General features: G+C 33.1%; 1 protein-coding gene across 3 annotated transcripts in view; it reads right to left on the reverse strand.

Annotated features, from left to right (window-relative positions):
- LOC143233862 (dual oxidase-like) overlaps nt 1–14704 on the reverse strand; it is an 86669-nt gene that overhangs the window by 26371 nt on the left and 45594 nt on the right. For all 3 annotated transcript variants that reach the window (XM_076470669.1, XM_076470668.1, XM_076470667.1), the window contains 2 exons: nt 4022–4082; nt 1994–2090 (listed from right to left, as the gene is read on the reverse strand). In XM_076470669.1, the coding sequence (XP_076326784.1) occupies nt 1994–2090; nt 4022–4082 (158 nt within the window). The remainder of the gene's footprint in view (nt 1–1993; nt 2091–4021; nt 4083–14704) is intronic.

Genomic DNA, 14704 nt, shown 5'->3' on the forward strand with positions numbered 1-14704 from the left:
TTTTTAATATAATGCCTCTCCCTCAAAACATTTGGCACGACTTAATCGTCATCATAATATTGAATTAGAGACCTCGAACAGTTTCTTTACAACATTTGATTTCCCGTCATTTGTTAAAAAACAACATTTTATTTTATACAAGTACAACTACCATGCAAGATACTCCACTTGATGTATTAGAAGCAGAGATCTTAAAATGGGCTTTACTTCAGCCTGTGCTTAACATTTTAATGTTAAGTTCTCATAGTTTCTAACTAAAATTTCCTAAATATTTTAACACATATCTTTAAAACACCTTTCTGCTTTTTCACTCGACAGCCCAAACTTTGTTAGTCCTGATTGAAGAACGCGCCATTTCTTTTCTTATTTATTGTTTGTGAATAACAGATTGGTTGTGAAAAAAACAAAAATACACACACGTCTTCAATGCACCCACAAGTAAAAAGTTAAGGGTTTTCTAGAAGTGCTTTTTAAAAGATTTTGCAATTTCCGAAAATTGAGAAATTAAAATTTACAAAAGTTTTAGTACATGTTATATTACGAATTATCGGTGGCCTATTACAGATGAAAAGATTTGACCAATAATAGAAGTTCTTAGATTAGACCGCAAAAATACAAAAGATATTATGAAACTGACAATGTTAATACATAAAAGATAAAGTTAGTTTGTTAAACACTGCCACGCATCCGGCACTTTTCCCTGTAATAAGTATAGTTTGGTTCGTATTTCAGTTTTCTTCAAATAAAAGAACGTAATAGCTCAAGAAACTTGGGATGAAGTTCATACATTACAAAATAAAAGTATAAAACCATTGTTAAAAAATAAAACTTTAGTTGAAGATTTCACACGTGTTTTTGCATACAATTCACATTTATAACTACTATCGTAAATTTTCACTCCACACTAATCCAAATCTTCCAGAATAAAATAATGTTTTAAAAGTGGAGCTCACTTGAAGACTTATGTGGCTGAATATGTGGACATAAAAGAAGCATAAGCAACCTTACTTTAACCTGTCAAATAATCCAAACCTTCATGATTTACCATCACCTCAAACCTATTAAGTTAAACAACTGACCCCCCAAAAAGATGATTGGCTGAAAATGTAGTTATCTTCTATTTGAAATTAATGAAAAATGTACTGGATTGTAGGTACTGATTAATTAGAGAGTCCCTAAAGGGGAGTCGGTTGGGTCTCTTTGTATCAACGGATAAAATGACTACTTTGATTTTTTTTTTTTAAATCAGGACGTTTTTATCACTTCGACAGCTTTAAATGCCTGGAGCTTATGTAGCTGCCAATTATTTGTCGTTAATCGCTTGTTTCAAAGTCTGACTGACCCATTTTAACGATAGGTGCTAAAAAAAATAAAAACTGACTTTGTATGTCGATGTAAATTAGTCTGAATCATTCAGGTCAGAGTACAGTAATGAGTCAATTTTAACCTGACAGAAAAAGCTTTAAATATCCACACTAACCATAGAAAACTTAAATTCCTACCGAAATAAACACTAATGAACAAACCCTTATACATACTACTCATATTACAATACGTACTCACGCGTGTATGCGGGTGATAGCACAGCCACAACGGGATATTTGCTATGTCCACAGAGGAAGATCGAAACCTGATATTTTTAGTTTTATAGATCCGAATACTTACCTCTGTGCCACCGATGGGTCAGCATTTGAGACCATGAAGTATAAGCAATTACAGAGAAAGAAAATGTATTTAGACACAAGTGGTAGAATGAAATCTACTGCTGAACTTGTATAGTAAAATCTGATGTGTCGGGCATAGATAAACAGACAAAGACAAGTAAAATGACGAACTACGTTTATTCTCAAATCAACATTATTTATCAGCTGAAAAAACCGACACAATGAACATCACATCCTAACATGCGCATAACAGCTTGATTGCTATAATCTCACCAGTACAGTAATTGTGAGAAGTGCGAATGTCGACGGATTAAGAATAAATAACTTACCGACGGTAGATACCTGGAGGAATCATGGTGTGAGCGAAACGAAAGGCAGCTGACTGGAAGACGTGACTGATACCTGGATGTATGTCGGGCTTGTAGCCTATAATGAGTGAGAAACTTCTTAGAAATCGTAAGAATTCACACCACGCATGTTACCCGTTAAGGCTTCATTTAATGCTTGACAAAAAAACAAAATAAAGTGGCCAAGTTGAGAAAGAATTCTAAACAACACTATATGTAATCGGACAAAATATTAATTCTTAGATTTGGGTGGGGGGGGGGTAGCGAGATACACTTAAGAATTAGACTTAAAACAAATAGAAAATGTTTCGAGTAATTATATACAAACTATTTGTATATTTCTTTGAAATAGTCAGTTTTGGGTTTGGAAAGTTTTGTTGATAAATGGCAGGACAAGAGGATATTTTCTCATTCTTTTCATTTTATAAGGCTAATTCTTCTCTGCCGTTACAGCATGTAAACAACACTACGTTAATGCTTCATTGATCCCTGTTTACAATTAAATGAATCAGGGTGAGAGTACTTTATTCTTTAGAATTCCCACATATTTATACCGGGGGCATATCATATGGGTTCTGCTTGAATGAATGTACTGATCAAATATCGGGTCTGAAATAGCCGTCATGGTATACCATGTAGTGTCTTAACTATATAGAAAGAAGGTAACAAGATGATAGCATAAGATATTGGTATATGTTATAAGAAATTTAATAGTATTCCACAGATAAACCTTGATAAAAACAGATTAAAATTATACATTACATTTTGGTAAAGAATTTCAGTAGAGTTCATATAAAATGCTTTACGTGATGCTGGTTGCTTAAAATGCTCCCCAAACACTGTCAAGGACACCCTAGATCATGAGACCGACACAGTTAAATTTGAAAATAGAAAAGGAAGATGTAGAACACAAACTCAACGATACTGATGTCAAGTTCTTCATTTATGTAGCTTTCAGGACAGAAGGAAGACTGCCACTTAATGTCACGTACTTAATGACAGAAATGTGTGCACAGAGATACAAGAAGTCAATAATAACGGAATATCTGATGGTGTAGCAGTTAAAAACCAAAACCTTTACTTCGATCTCCAAATATTATCAAGAGACTTAAATACGCTAAAAAGCACAAAACTGGATTGTTGATGATTGAGAAAGGGGGTTGTGGATGGATGATTCCAAGTTTCAAATATTTGGTTCGAAGTGTAGGTTGTACGTCCGGCAGAAAAAAAAAAAAAAGTGAAACATTTATCTCAATACATAGCACTTACCATGAAGTAGGGGGGAGGAAGTAAAAGGTTTTGAGGGCTGATTTGTTGTTTTTTTTTTTTGCTAAGTTGACAGAATATATTCGAAAATAGAGGGAATAATGTAACATTACAAGTACTACTAGATATTGATCCGTCATAATATTACCTAGTAGTTTGTGTAGTATTGGTAAATGATTTCTACCAAGAGATGACCCCAAACACTCATCCAACCTTTGCAGAAATTATTTAGCAAAGAAAGACATTCCTAGAATCATTCATATGATGCAAAGACCTCAACAGAGGCCAGATCAACACAGTTAAGCAGATCCGAGATTTGAAAGATAAAAAAATAGAAAAACCCATAGTTACTTCCAAAGAAACTTTATGGAAGTGTATTAAAGACACTGAGTAAAAATTCCAAAGGATATTTTTTTAAATATGTTACAACAATGTTTGAAAAACTGATTGCAATTATTAAAGCAAAGGAGGCACAAAACATTAACTGTTTAATAAACAAGTATTTGGGTTTGTTGTACTAGATATGATGATTAATAAAATATTGATGTTTCATCTGTGATTTACCTTCTATTATTCTTTAAGTAGGAATCAAAAGTCTAATTCTTGATTTTATCTTAACACTTTTACACAGCACTGTACATATGTGGGTATTTATTAAATACTGCTAACGTTTGGAATACACCACAATAAGCCACTTCACACAACTACATTAATTTATTTAGTAAATATTTAAGTTTCACCTACCGCTATAATTTGACATTTCTTCTCCCAGTAAAAGAGGCACATATTCATACATTATGATGTTCTGAAAATACAAAACACCATACAAGTTGAGAATACTTAACATGCGTGCTAGGCTTTTACGCACACAATACATACATAAAACGTAGCAAATCTTACTTTGAAGTTAACTTCAGAAAAATCCAAAATAAAAAATTTCTTATAGAGCTTAATTTGTTTTTTTTATTGTCAACTGTGTTAAACCAATTATGCTCATCTAGATTTGAAAGAAAATGTTACACACCGATCATGATTTATTTTCTTAATTGCATGGCACTTTCTGATACAACTCCTCTCGATATAAATACTTTATCAATTTAGACAACTTGTCTTTACATGATGAAATTTTAAGTTTACTAATCTAATAAACAACATTAATCCATAAGCCTTACGTTTTCACAGCAATACACCTATAAAGAAAAGGCGCTAGCTTCTTGGCTCAGAATCGTCTGTTTCCAAGAAGCAGTCGTTCCAGCTTCGTGACACTTGATGTAATTGGTTTCATTACGTCACACTTATGGTTTCGAACTTTGCACAAGGAATACTGTAAATATTTCTACGAGACTTCACCCTTCTAAATAATCGATGTGTGTGTGTGTGTGTGGTTTGATATATAAATTCGTAAGCTCTAGAACCACTGGAGTTCTTAAATGTCGGAGAAAATTGTATAATACATTAATGTTATCTATCTGTTAACACAGCTTACTAGTGCCGAGCCATTAGGGTAAAATAATGTTTAAGAGCGTTTTTCTGTTTGACCTATTTGCTGTTTCTATAGAATTTCTACATCTCTAGCTTCTATTACTCCGTAAACTTGTACCTGTTGTGTTCAAGGAATATTAAGTTGTTGTTTCTTTTAAATAAAGAAATTTACAGAATAAGAAATGGAAAGATGTAAGATATATTAAGAAAATGCGCACACTAAGATAGAACATTTTATTGAGATCTAGTAATTTACAAGAACCGTGTAATAATACGTTATTTTTAACTGAAATGATATTGTACAATGTATCACAAAACCAATGGTTAAACTTTTCTTCTAACCTAACGAAGTATAGGTTAATAGTAATGTAATGAAGACTTGGTTTCAAGCAAACTGGATAAGTTGTAAGAGAAGAGAAAAAGTTTTAAAAACCCGTAAAAAGGATTTCATATAGAGACAAGAAACTAAATTTTAGATTGCTACAAAGAGTATATATATTAGGTTGAGGAATAATTCGTGAGCGTTTTTAAATAATTTCATTCAAGCATTACATGCAAGACTATACAATACTTCAATGCATGAACACATTACACCCAAAACATTTATTATGATACTTTATTTCATGTAATACCTAGGTATATAGTATGCATTGTTTTAAACGAAATTGCAAGAAATTAAATGCGAAAAGCAGATGGTGTCGAAAATGCTCGATTTTGTCCACTTGACATTCCATTTAATGAGCTGAAAATGAAAGCAAAAATTAAAGACATATGAAAATCGAACACACCATCTATTAGAGCAAAAGTTATCTACCAAATGACATGAAATATTTTGCGAAAGCGTTTCATTTATGAATATATTTGTTTAACTTGAAAAAACGCTCACGAATTATTCCTCAACCCAATAGAATCACAGAATACAAAACTGTTCATGTGCCACACACCACGAGCGCTTCTCTCTGGTAAGTCGCATAATATCGTCACTTCAGTTAAAGTTTGCTCCTAAATTAGATTTTCTTCATTTACATTATTATCATCCTATAAGCTTGTCAGTATAAAAGTTACCTTGTACAAATTTTTTTGTTAGAAAAATTTAACAAAAGTACTAACATTCCGTTCAATCCAGTTTTAAAAAGTTCCTTTCCAACATAACAGTGTATATACAAGTACCAAACAAGAAGTCTACTCTCAATAACGCCAATAGAGAAATCCACAGAAAAACGTTATATACAAATAATAAAAAAAATTTCAAGAGAATAAGGTGAATGTAAATATGCCAATGCTAAAAACTGTAAAAACAAGAGATACACCAAACAAAATATCTAAACAAGTAACCAGGAAAACTTAAATAAATGTTTAATTCCTGTCAGCTGGATGAATTCATGTTTGAATAAAAGCATTTAAACCGAGTAATACCATAGTCTTATAGTGGCTAATTTCCACCAGCTTGTAACATTACTCGTGAAGGGACTTGTTTTGTATATTCATCGTTACCTTGTTTATACACTTTCTCTACATCTACTACACTATCTTTAAGTTATTACTTGTTTCCACTCTTTACAAAATATTCATTAGTATTGTTTATTATAATGAATTGCCTACTATGAAGGCAGCAGTTTTAGCCTATAATGAGATGAGTCGTCTTAATGGACATCATGTATTGAAGTTAGTGAAATGCTATACTACTCTTACATGCCAAGTTAAAATGAAACATTTTAGTGTTCAAATCATCACAACTTCAAGCAGTGGTAAACTAGCCCCACTGATTTTAGAATCAGGATAATAAACAAAACATTTGGCTGTCACACAACTTTAGAAACTTTTTCCCGCTAAACTGAAGATTTTCGAAGTTTTTAAAAAATATTAAGAAAGGTCTTTATAAAAGTATTTTACATTGTTAAAAGATATGAGAAACCACGATATACGTCGAACCTTTTTTTTCCCCGACACATTCCTATATATTAAGCACTATCGTTCTCAATGACAAACGGCTTGTCTTTAGAACTACTCAGTTGCATTAGAATATGCATTTCATATTACAGCAAATGTATTACTTTGTATTCGTTATTAAAAGTGATCAATGTTTCAGATACATACTAAATTAACTCATTTATCTTGCGTATCTATACATAAAACAAACCTCTGAATTGAAAAAAATAATGTTGGATGTTTATATTCATCTTTAGCTTAAAATGTAAAAAGCAGCAAATATCCAACATAGTCAATGCAGTTATTGAAATCCCTCATGTATTTATTTTAGAAATGTAACTAATTAATTACTCGGGAGTTTGAAACATCGAGCATCATAGGGTATTCGTGAAGGTAAGGGTGACAAACTAAGATATTTCTGTAGTATACATGTATTTATAGTTAATATACATTTTGTATCAATACAACTGTTGTTTGCGTTTCGTTATCACCAAGTAGCCAGAAACGTTTATATATATGAATTGACCCCAGAATCTTCTCTGTGTAGATACTACAAGGCTGTTGCTAATGTTCCATCAGAATCTACAAAGTGAGCATCGGTGAATATAGGAGTTACTACTCACTTTCTAATTACAATAGTTTTAAAACTACATTTCTAGATTTTGTTTTCAGTTGTACCTGAGCAAGTCCATTCACCAGGATACTCGAAACTGTTCATAAGTATTTGTAGATGTAGGTTACGTAACATGCAATTCATCTTAGGTTGTTAAAAGTACTCAAATGATAATATTTTAATACCAACTTATTTCCCCTACAGTGTGTGCATAAATATTTTTTTCCACAGAAGTCATTACAGAAAAGATAGTTAATTGATCTGGCAGACAAAATGAATATTAAACGTACATTATATCCAAAATAAACGAAAGTTCACCTTCAGAACCTTCCAAAACCTGATAATGCTTTTATTGGAGGAACCATAATTGAACTAAAATGGTGTATTTGCGAAAAGTACAGTTGTCTTGTCTTGAATTCTGGAACCGTAAAGTTTTACAGAACGCTGACGATTTCAAGTACCAATTACTTTCTTTTTACACAAACAAGATTTCAGGTATCCTAACATTAGACTGTTTTTAAATCCGTTCGAACATAGCTACAGTTTCTGGTGGTAAAAAAAGTATAAACTGGCACCGTAAAGCTAATTCGCACTTTCAATTGAAATAACCATTACCAGAAGTGATAAAATAAACGATTAACGACAACGAGAGCAGTGACATCAGTATCAGCGATGTCGAGAAAATCCACTGGTACAGAAAAATATACATGTAGAAACGGCTCGTGTGGGTTGGGAAATTACTTTTTTTTTTTTTTGCTTTTTTTACGTAGAGGAGCGAACAACGTTTCGACCTTCTTTGGTCATCGTCAGGTTCACAAAGAAAGGAAGAGGTAACTGACCGGAAGCTGACCACATGTTTGAAAGGGGTTGTGTAACTGAGTGTCGGAATATAAAATTATATATTCAAACATCTACATTCCGACACTCGGTTAACACAACCCCTTTCAAACATGTGGTCAGCTTCCGGTCAGTTACCTCTTCCTTTCTTTGTGAACCTGACGATGACCAAAGAAGGTCGAAACGTTGTTCGCTCCTCTACGTAAAAAAAAAAAAAAAAGCGACATCAGTTCCACAAGCATGTTATGTGGGTCAGTGATCAACAAAGTCTTTACAAAATATGGATGTTTATTAACAAATTCAAAAATACCTTTTTATTTTGCATTTTGTCTTTGTTTGTTTTTAAGCTGCGGTTTGTTACCACATAATTGCCATTTCCATTCCGAGATTTAAATTGGGAAGAGCCCTCAACCATAAAACGACATATGGTAGCGAAAGGTTATACTGAAATTATTTGTATTTTATACAGTAAGGTAATTCACTTTACAGTTCGGTTTCCTCTTAAAATCCTTCTTCGATATTAAGCCAACAAATACCTGTTTACTAGCATGTCTGACTAATATGTTAATACGTCGTGTTGTTGTATTACAAATATTTTAAAAATCAACCACACAGTTACGCAAAATCTAGAATTTATGAACGTAATTGTATCTACACCCAATATCGTGTTACAGGGTTGCGCAAAATTTTTAACAATTGGGCCATGCCTCTAACATACAAAAGTAGTAGAAAGATAGTAAAGTAAAAGAGATTAGTTCGTAAAATTTAAAGTTTGGAGCACATTTATTTTCTCTTTCAACGGCTCTTACGAGTTTTCTAGTCTTAAAAGCCATTTTGTAATCTTGCTTCGTTAACCAAATAAGCGAGAAATAATACCAAAATTTGTTGTATTTATATAAATACTTCAAACTTAACTCCTGTAACATATTTAAAATTATAAATAGTTGTATACAAATAACCCAAATATCACGTCTTAATTGTAAGTACAAAAACAGTAAGCATGCGTTGATGAAATGTTTCTCTCAGAATACATTTGGATATTCTCATCTATTCCTGTGTTTGTTTGTTTTTAAATTTCGCGCAAAGCTACACGAGGGCTATCTGCGTTACCTATCTTAGCACTGTAAGGCTAGAGGGAAGGCAGCTAGTCATCACCACCCACCGCCAACTCTTGGGCTACTCTTTTACCAACGAATAGTGGGACTGACCGTCACATTATAATGCCCTCACGGCTGAAAGGGCGAACATGTTTGGCGCGACGAGAATGCGAACCCGCGACCCTCAGATTACGAGTCACACGCCTTAACCCACCTGGCCATGCGACTTGAAAAAACAATTTCTAAAAATACCAAACATCAAATGTACTAAACTCATATACAACTTGCCAATAGTAACAGGTAAAAATATAAACTCTCAAGACACTAAATATTCGTATTAATGGTGCGATACTAAAAATAAACGAAACTTACTATGGAATTAAGATTTGAAACATTAGTTGTTTCAGTTCATGTTACAAATCTGTAGAATTAGTATGTAGGTAGAAATTTAGATTAAACAATATGGTTATTAAGTATTGTGTGCAGTGTAACAAATTGACTGTTGTACATTTAGTTTAGTACCTACGCTTGTTTCAGTAGTTTTATTTTTTGCATGTGACGTATTCTCAACTGTATTTCGAAAAAGCGCAAGACTATTGTTGAAATCACGAGAAACTCGCGTGATTTGTATAAAAAGCAGCTAGTGATATAGTATTATTATTGTTGTTGGACAGCTATCGTCTGTGTGCTATAAGCCTAGGAAAACTACAAAATTTGACCAAGAACGTTTCTAGTTTTCGAACATTACAAACCGTTCAACTTCAAATTTAAACTTATGGGTATTTGAAATCGTAATACGTTAACATACACAACTTACTAAATCGCAGACTCATTCAGGATAAATAATACGTTACAGTTCGCTATTTTTATCGGAAAAAAAAGAGAAGGAAAACGAGAATGAGCATAGAAAAGGCTTAATTGTGCATAATAAATACGTTTTCGTTCACGAAAATCCTTCATATGCATAGTCTGTAACCGTTGGAGATAGCATATAAAATTTGCTCAAGGAACAGGAGCGCTAGGTAAGGAAGCAAGCGAATTTTGAGAGTAAGGTTCAAGATTGTGAAAATAACGTTCACTTTGATTAGAAAAACCTGAGCTTTTATGAACTATCTGAAAAGTAAAGGGAACAAGTTGTAACCACGGAGAGGGTATGTATCTACATTAGTATTTGGGATGAAGTCATGAAAAAAAAAAAAATCCTACTATTCGCATAGACGTAGTACAGGCTCTCTCAAAACGCTTGAGAAGCGAGTTTTTTGGTGATATTCAGGCCGTAAGTTTTTAGTACATCATCACGAATTAGATATTTGAAAATTATCAATTAAGTCTAGGTGTTCAAATTAATGAAGTACAGACATTAGAAAACAAACATCGAGAACTACAATGTGTTTAAACCGAAAACCATTCTAAAGCTTAATTAACAATGAAATTATCCTTAAGGGTTATCGTGACCAAGAACACACCGCTAGTTCTTAACCTCAAAATTAAAAGAACCGACACACAATTCAAAACAGAAATCCACCGAAAAATCACCCATACTGGACTATACATTCCTTGGGACTCAGCACATGAAACAAAACAAAAACTCAACCTACTAAGAAACCAAATAAACACAGCCATAAAACTATGTTCACCAGATAAAATTAACGATGAATTAGACAAAATAAAACAATACTTCATCAACGTCAATAAGTTTCCTCCACAAACCGTAGAAAACATTATACGCGCACACCTCTAGACAGAAAGCAAAATCAACCAACAAAAGTAAATATATCTCACGAATCGGCCCGGCATGGCCTAGCGCGTAAGGCGTGCGACTCGTAATCCGAGGGTCGCGGGTTCGCGCCCGCGTCGCGCTAAACATGCTCGCCCTCCCAGCCGTGGGGTGTATAATGTGACGGTCAATCAGTACAAGAGTTGGCGGTGGGTGGTGATGACTACAGTCTTACACTGCTAAATTAGGGACGGCTAGCACAGATAGCCCTCGAGTAGCTTTGTGCGAAATTCCCAAACAAACAAACAAATCTCACGAATCAAAAAAATCACGAAACCATATACTGCTGTATACCATATATTCCTGACATCAGCAGACAAATAACCAACATTTGGCAAAAACTAGTAACAAAATATGACATTCCAGTTAATACCAAATTTATTCAAAAACCAGGCACAAAACTGAGGTCTATACTATGTAAAAACTACACTGACAAACACCACACCAATATTATTTATAAAATACAATGTGATAACTGCCACGACTTCTATATTGGAGAAACAAGTAGAAAAATGGAAACCAGATTCAAAGAACATAAAAAGTCACCTTCACACGTTTTCGAACACTGCAAGTCAAATAAACACAACATAACCATAGAAAACACTCAAATACTAAATAAAGAAACAAACATAAACAAACGCAAAATTAAAGAAGCCTTACTTATACAACAACTTAAACCCAAAATAAACCAATATAAAGGAACGCCTTTATACCTATATTAATATAATAAAATAAATAAAATTATATATTCAAACATCTAATACCGCCCTCTACATTCCGACACTCAGTTACACAACCCATTTCAAACATGTGGTCAGCTTCCGGTCAGTTACCTCTTTCTTTGTGAATCTGACGATGACCGAAGAAGGTCGAAACGTTGTTCGCTCTTCTATGTAAAATATTTTCTCAACCCAAACGAGCCGTTTTTACATATAAATTTCTCAACAAGTGGGTTTCTCGACATCACTGACACCGCTAGTATTACATGCTCGGGTATATGGAAACGGATTAACTGACATGGAGAAGTATACAGTACTTTGGCGTAAAAGAACTGAGATTTTGGGGTATAACATTAATCAGAAAGATATATAGCTATTTAGAACCAGCGAGTAATTCGACACTTTTAAACGAGTGTGAAAATACATTTTGTCGGCATCGCAAGTCTTGACTAAAAATCATTATTGAAAAATAAAAAGGGAGATAAAGATCACGAAGAGATTAATTTTAAGAAAAACACTGGAAAGATTCGAGTTCGTGAGATGACGAACTTGAGAAGGGTTGCGACTTCTGACGTATTGCAGTTGAAAATCTCAGTTCTTATAAAAGTTACATGGCATCTGCAACGTATACACAAACGCTACTTAACTAGACTGTTTAAGAAGCCAGGAAGTAACTGACAAAAATTTGGGGTTGAACCAAAGCTCAGATAGGAGCATGCAAGTTTTTAATAAACTCTCATAAGTTATCTAAAACCCACAGATAGAGTGACAAAAACCTTACAGCTGTTACTTCATACACTGCGACAGTGTAATTTCTTTCAAAATTTCGAGGACTCTATTAAATTACACAGAAATTTGTATTTTTAGAACAATTATAATTAACAGTATTGACATCAACACTCAACTGATCTATCGCCAATTCTTCCCCATACAATTATTCTGGTTCCATTCAACTGTATTTTGGGACATTTTGAATACAGCATCGGTTATGGCCTTTACTCAAAACACAATACTATTGTATAGATTACATATTCATAAGTACTGCACAGGGTGTGGATAGTTCTTCACCAAATTTAGTATGAAGGGTCATTGGGTCTGTGGGAGAGATGCAAACAGATTTTAAATTTTTGCATTTTGCGATTTTTAATGGCGTTTTTGCGTGTGTGTTTTTTTTACCACTACTTCGCCTCCCCCCATCCTGTTGATGGATCTTCACCAAATTTAGTATGAAGATTTGATGGCTCCATACACAAAGATTGCGGTTTCACGTTTTATATTTTGCAATAATTTTCGTTTTCCTTTTTCTTTTTTTCTTTTTTTTACAATTCCAGATAAAGTGCACGCAGCAAGAACCATGAAATCCCTTTAACAAAAAATTGTTAATTTACAAAATAAAATTAAACACAAAATAATAATTGATTACCTATTTTGTGCTTAAAACTTGAATTGGATTGCCATATGTTGATACCAAAAGTGCTAAGAAAGTAAAAATATATATACAAGTCGCATCAAAATTTGCATTTAACGTAACTGCTAAACCACATGACATAAACGATAATAAAGCGAATTGTGAATTAGAAGCCAAAGAGAATGTAAATTAAGTTTTACAGTACATTATTAGAATAATAAGCATGGATATATTCATGCTGAGTAAACCATAAGAAGCACATTTTGTATTTTTCGTTTTTGCGTTTTGACTACACAACTATCGTGTTGTTTAATACAGCAGAAAATCATCAACTCAATGTCGTAAAAATATGGCGGTATAGTTAGTTTACACAAAATAAAAGAGTATAAAATAAAATAGCCTAAGAGGTAGCGAACACTTCATAACCCTGAATAAGAACATTAAACCTGACGATGCAGACAGGAAGGGACATGGAAAGTAATAATAATTTAGAATTAGCCAACACATCAGAACCGTGACTAGAGCTTCAGTTATCGAAGAACCATGAAACAAAATTAAATTGCACACTACTTCAAAAATAATAATTTACGTCCGAAAATTTCAATTAGAAGTTATTTTTATATAATTCACTATATGCACACCAAAACTAAACATTAAACAAAATAAAATATTTAATTACACCTTAATTTACATGGTCAAATAGTAAATTTTTGTACCGATTAACTAGTGTCCCCTTACGGTTGTGTGCAACTTAAAAGCTTTATGAAGCCATACGAACGTATTGTTAACGAGTTTTATTAATTTTTTTTCTTGTATAATGGAAATAAGTGCGTAGAATGTGGTTGCATTGTTAGATCTATGTGGGATCTATTGCCTTCCGATTTACACAATCGGGGTGAACTCCATTGAATTAATAATAATAAGCAAATTATTACTTGGATGACAGTTTATTCAACATACAACTTCTCTCTTAATGATTTATATTTACTGAACGAACATTTTAGCTGTCTACCTAGGGTTACCTAGGTGTGGGTGTAACTACCAAAGAAACAAAATGTTCAAACACTTTGTTTTAATACAAACCCTGCTATAAGAATATGTGCGGTAAGCTGAACAAAACGCGTGAATGTTTGAACGACAACCCTTCTTACATTATCAGTGCTAGTAATTTCATCGAAAAAACCCCGAAAACTGGCCACTAATTGAATTTATTCGATTAAATTAGTTTTTTGCAATAAATTGAATAGGCTCCTAACAACCACTAGTTAATAAATAAGGTAACATTTTTATTTTATGTGAAGACGTATTTACACGACAAAATATGAAAAATGTTTAATACAAATAACAGAAAATAGAACATGTAGGGCGAATCTGGAATACCTAAACTATTTTGTTTGCACACATCCAAACCACAAAATAAACTGAAACAATCTCGTGAATACCTTAAGGTATTTGAGAAATATTGTAAGTAGAATAATTTCGTTGAATTTTAAAAAGTAGGATCCAAGATTTATGAAATTATTCGAGATATTTCTTAACACTAGTTTATAATGACGACAACAGAC

The sequence above is a fragment of the Tachypleus tridentatus genome, chromosome 12 (genome assembly GCF_004210375.1).
Source record: "Tachypleus tridentatus isolate NWPU-2018 chromosome 12, ASM421037v1, whole genome shotgun sequence".
In the NCBI taxonomy this organism is placed as follows: domain Eukaryota; kingdom Metazoa; phylum Arthropoda; class Merostomata; order Xiphosura; family Limulidae; genus Tachypleus; species Tachypleus tridentatus.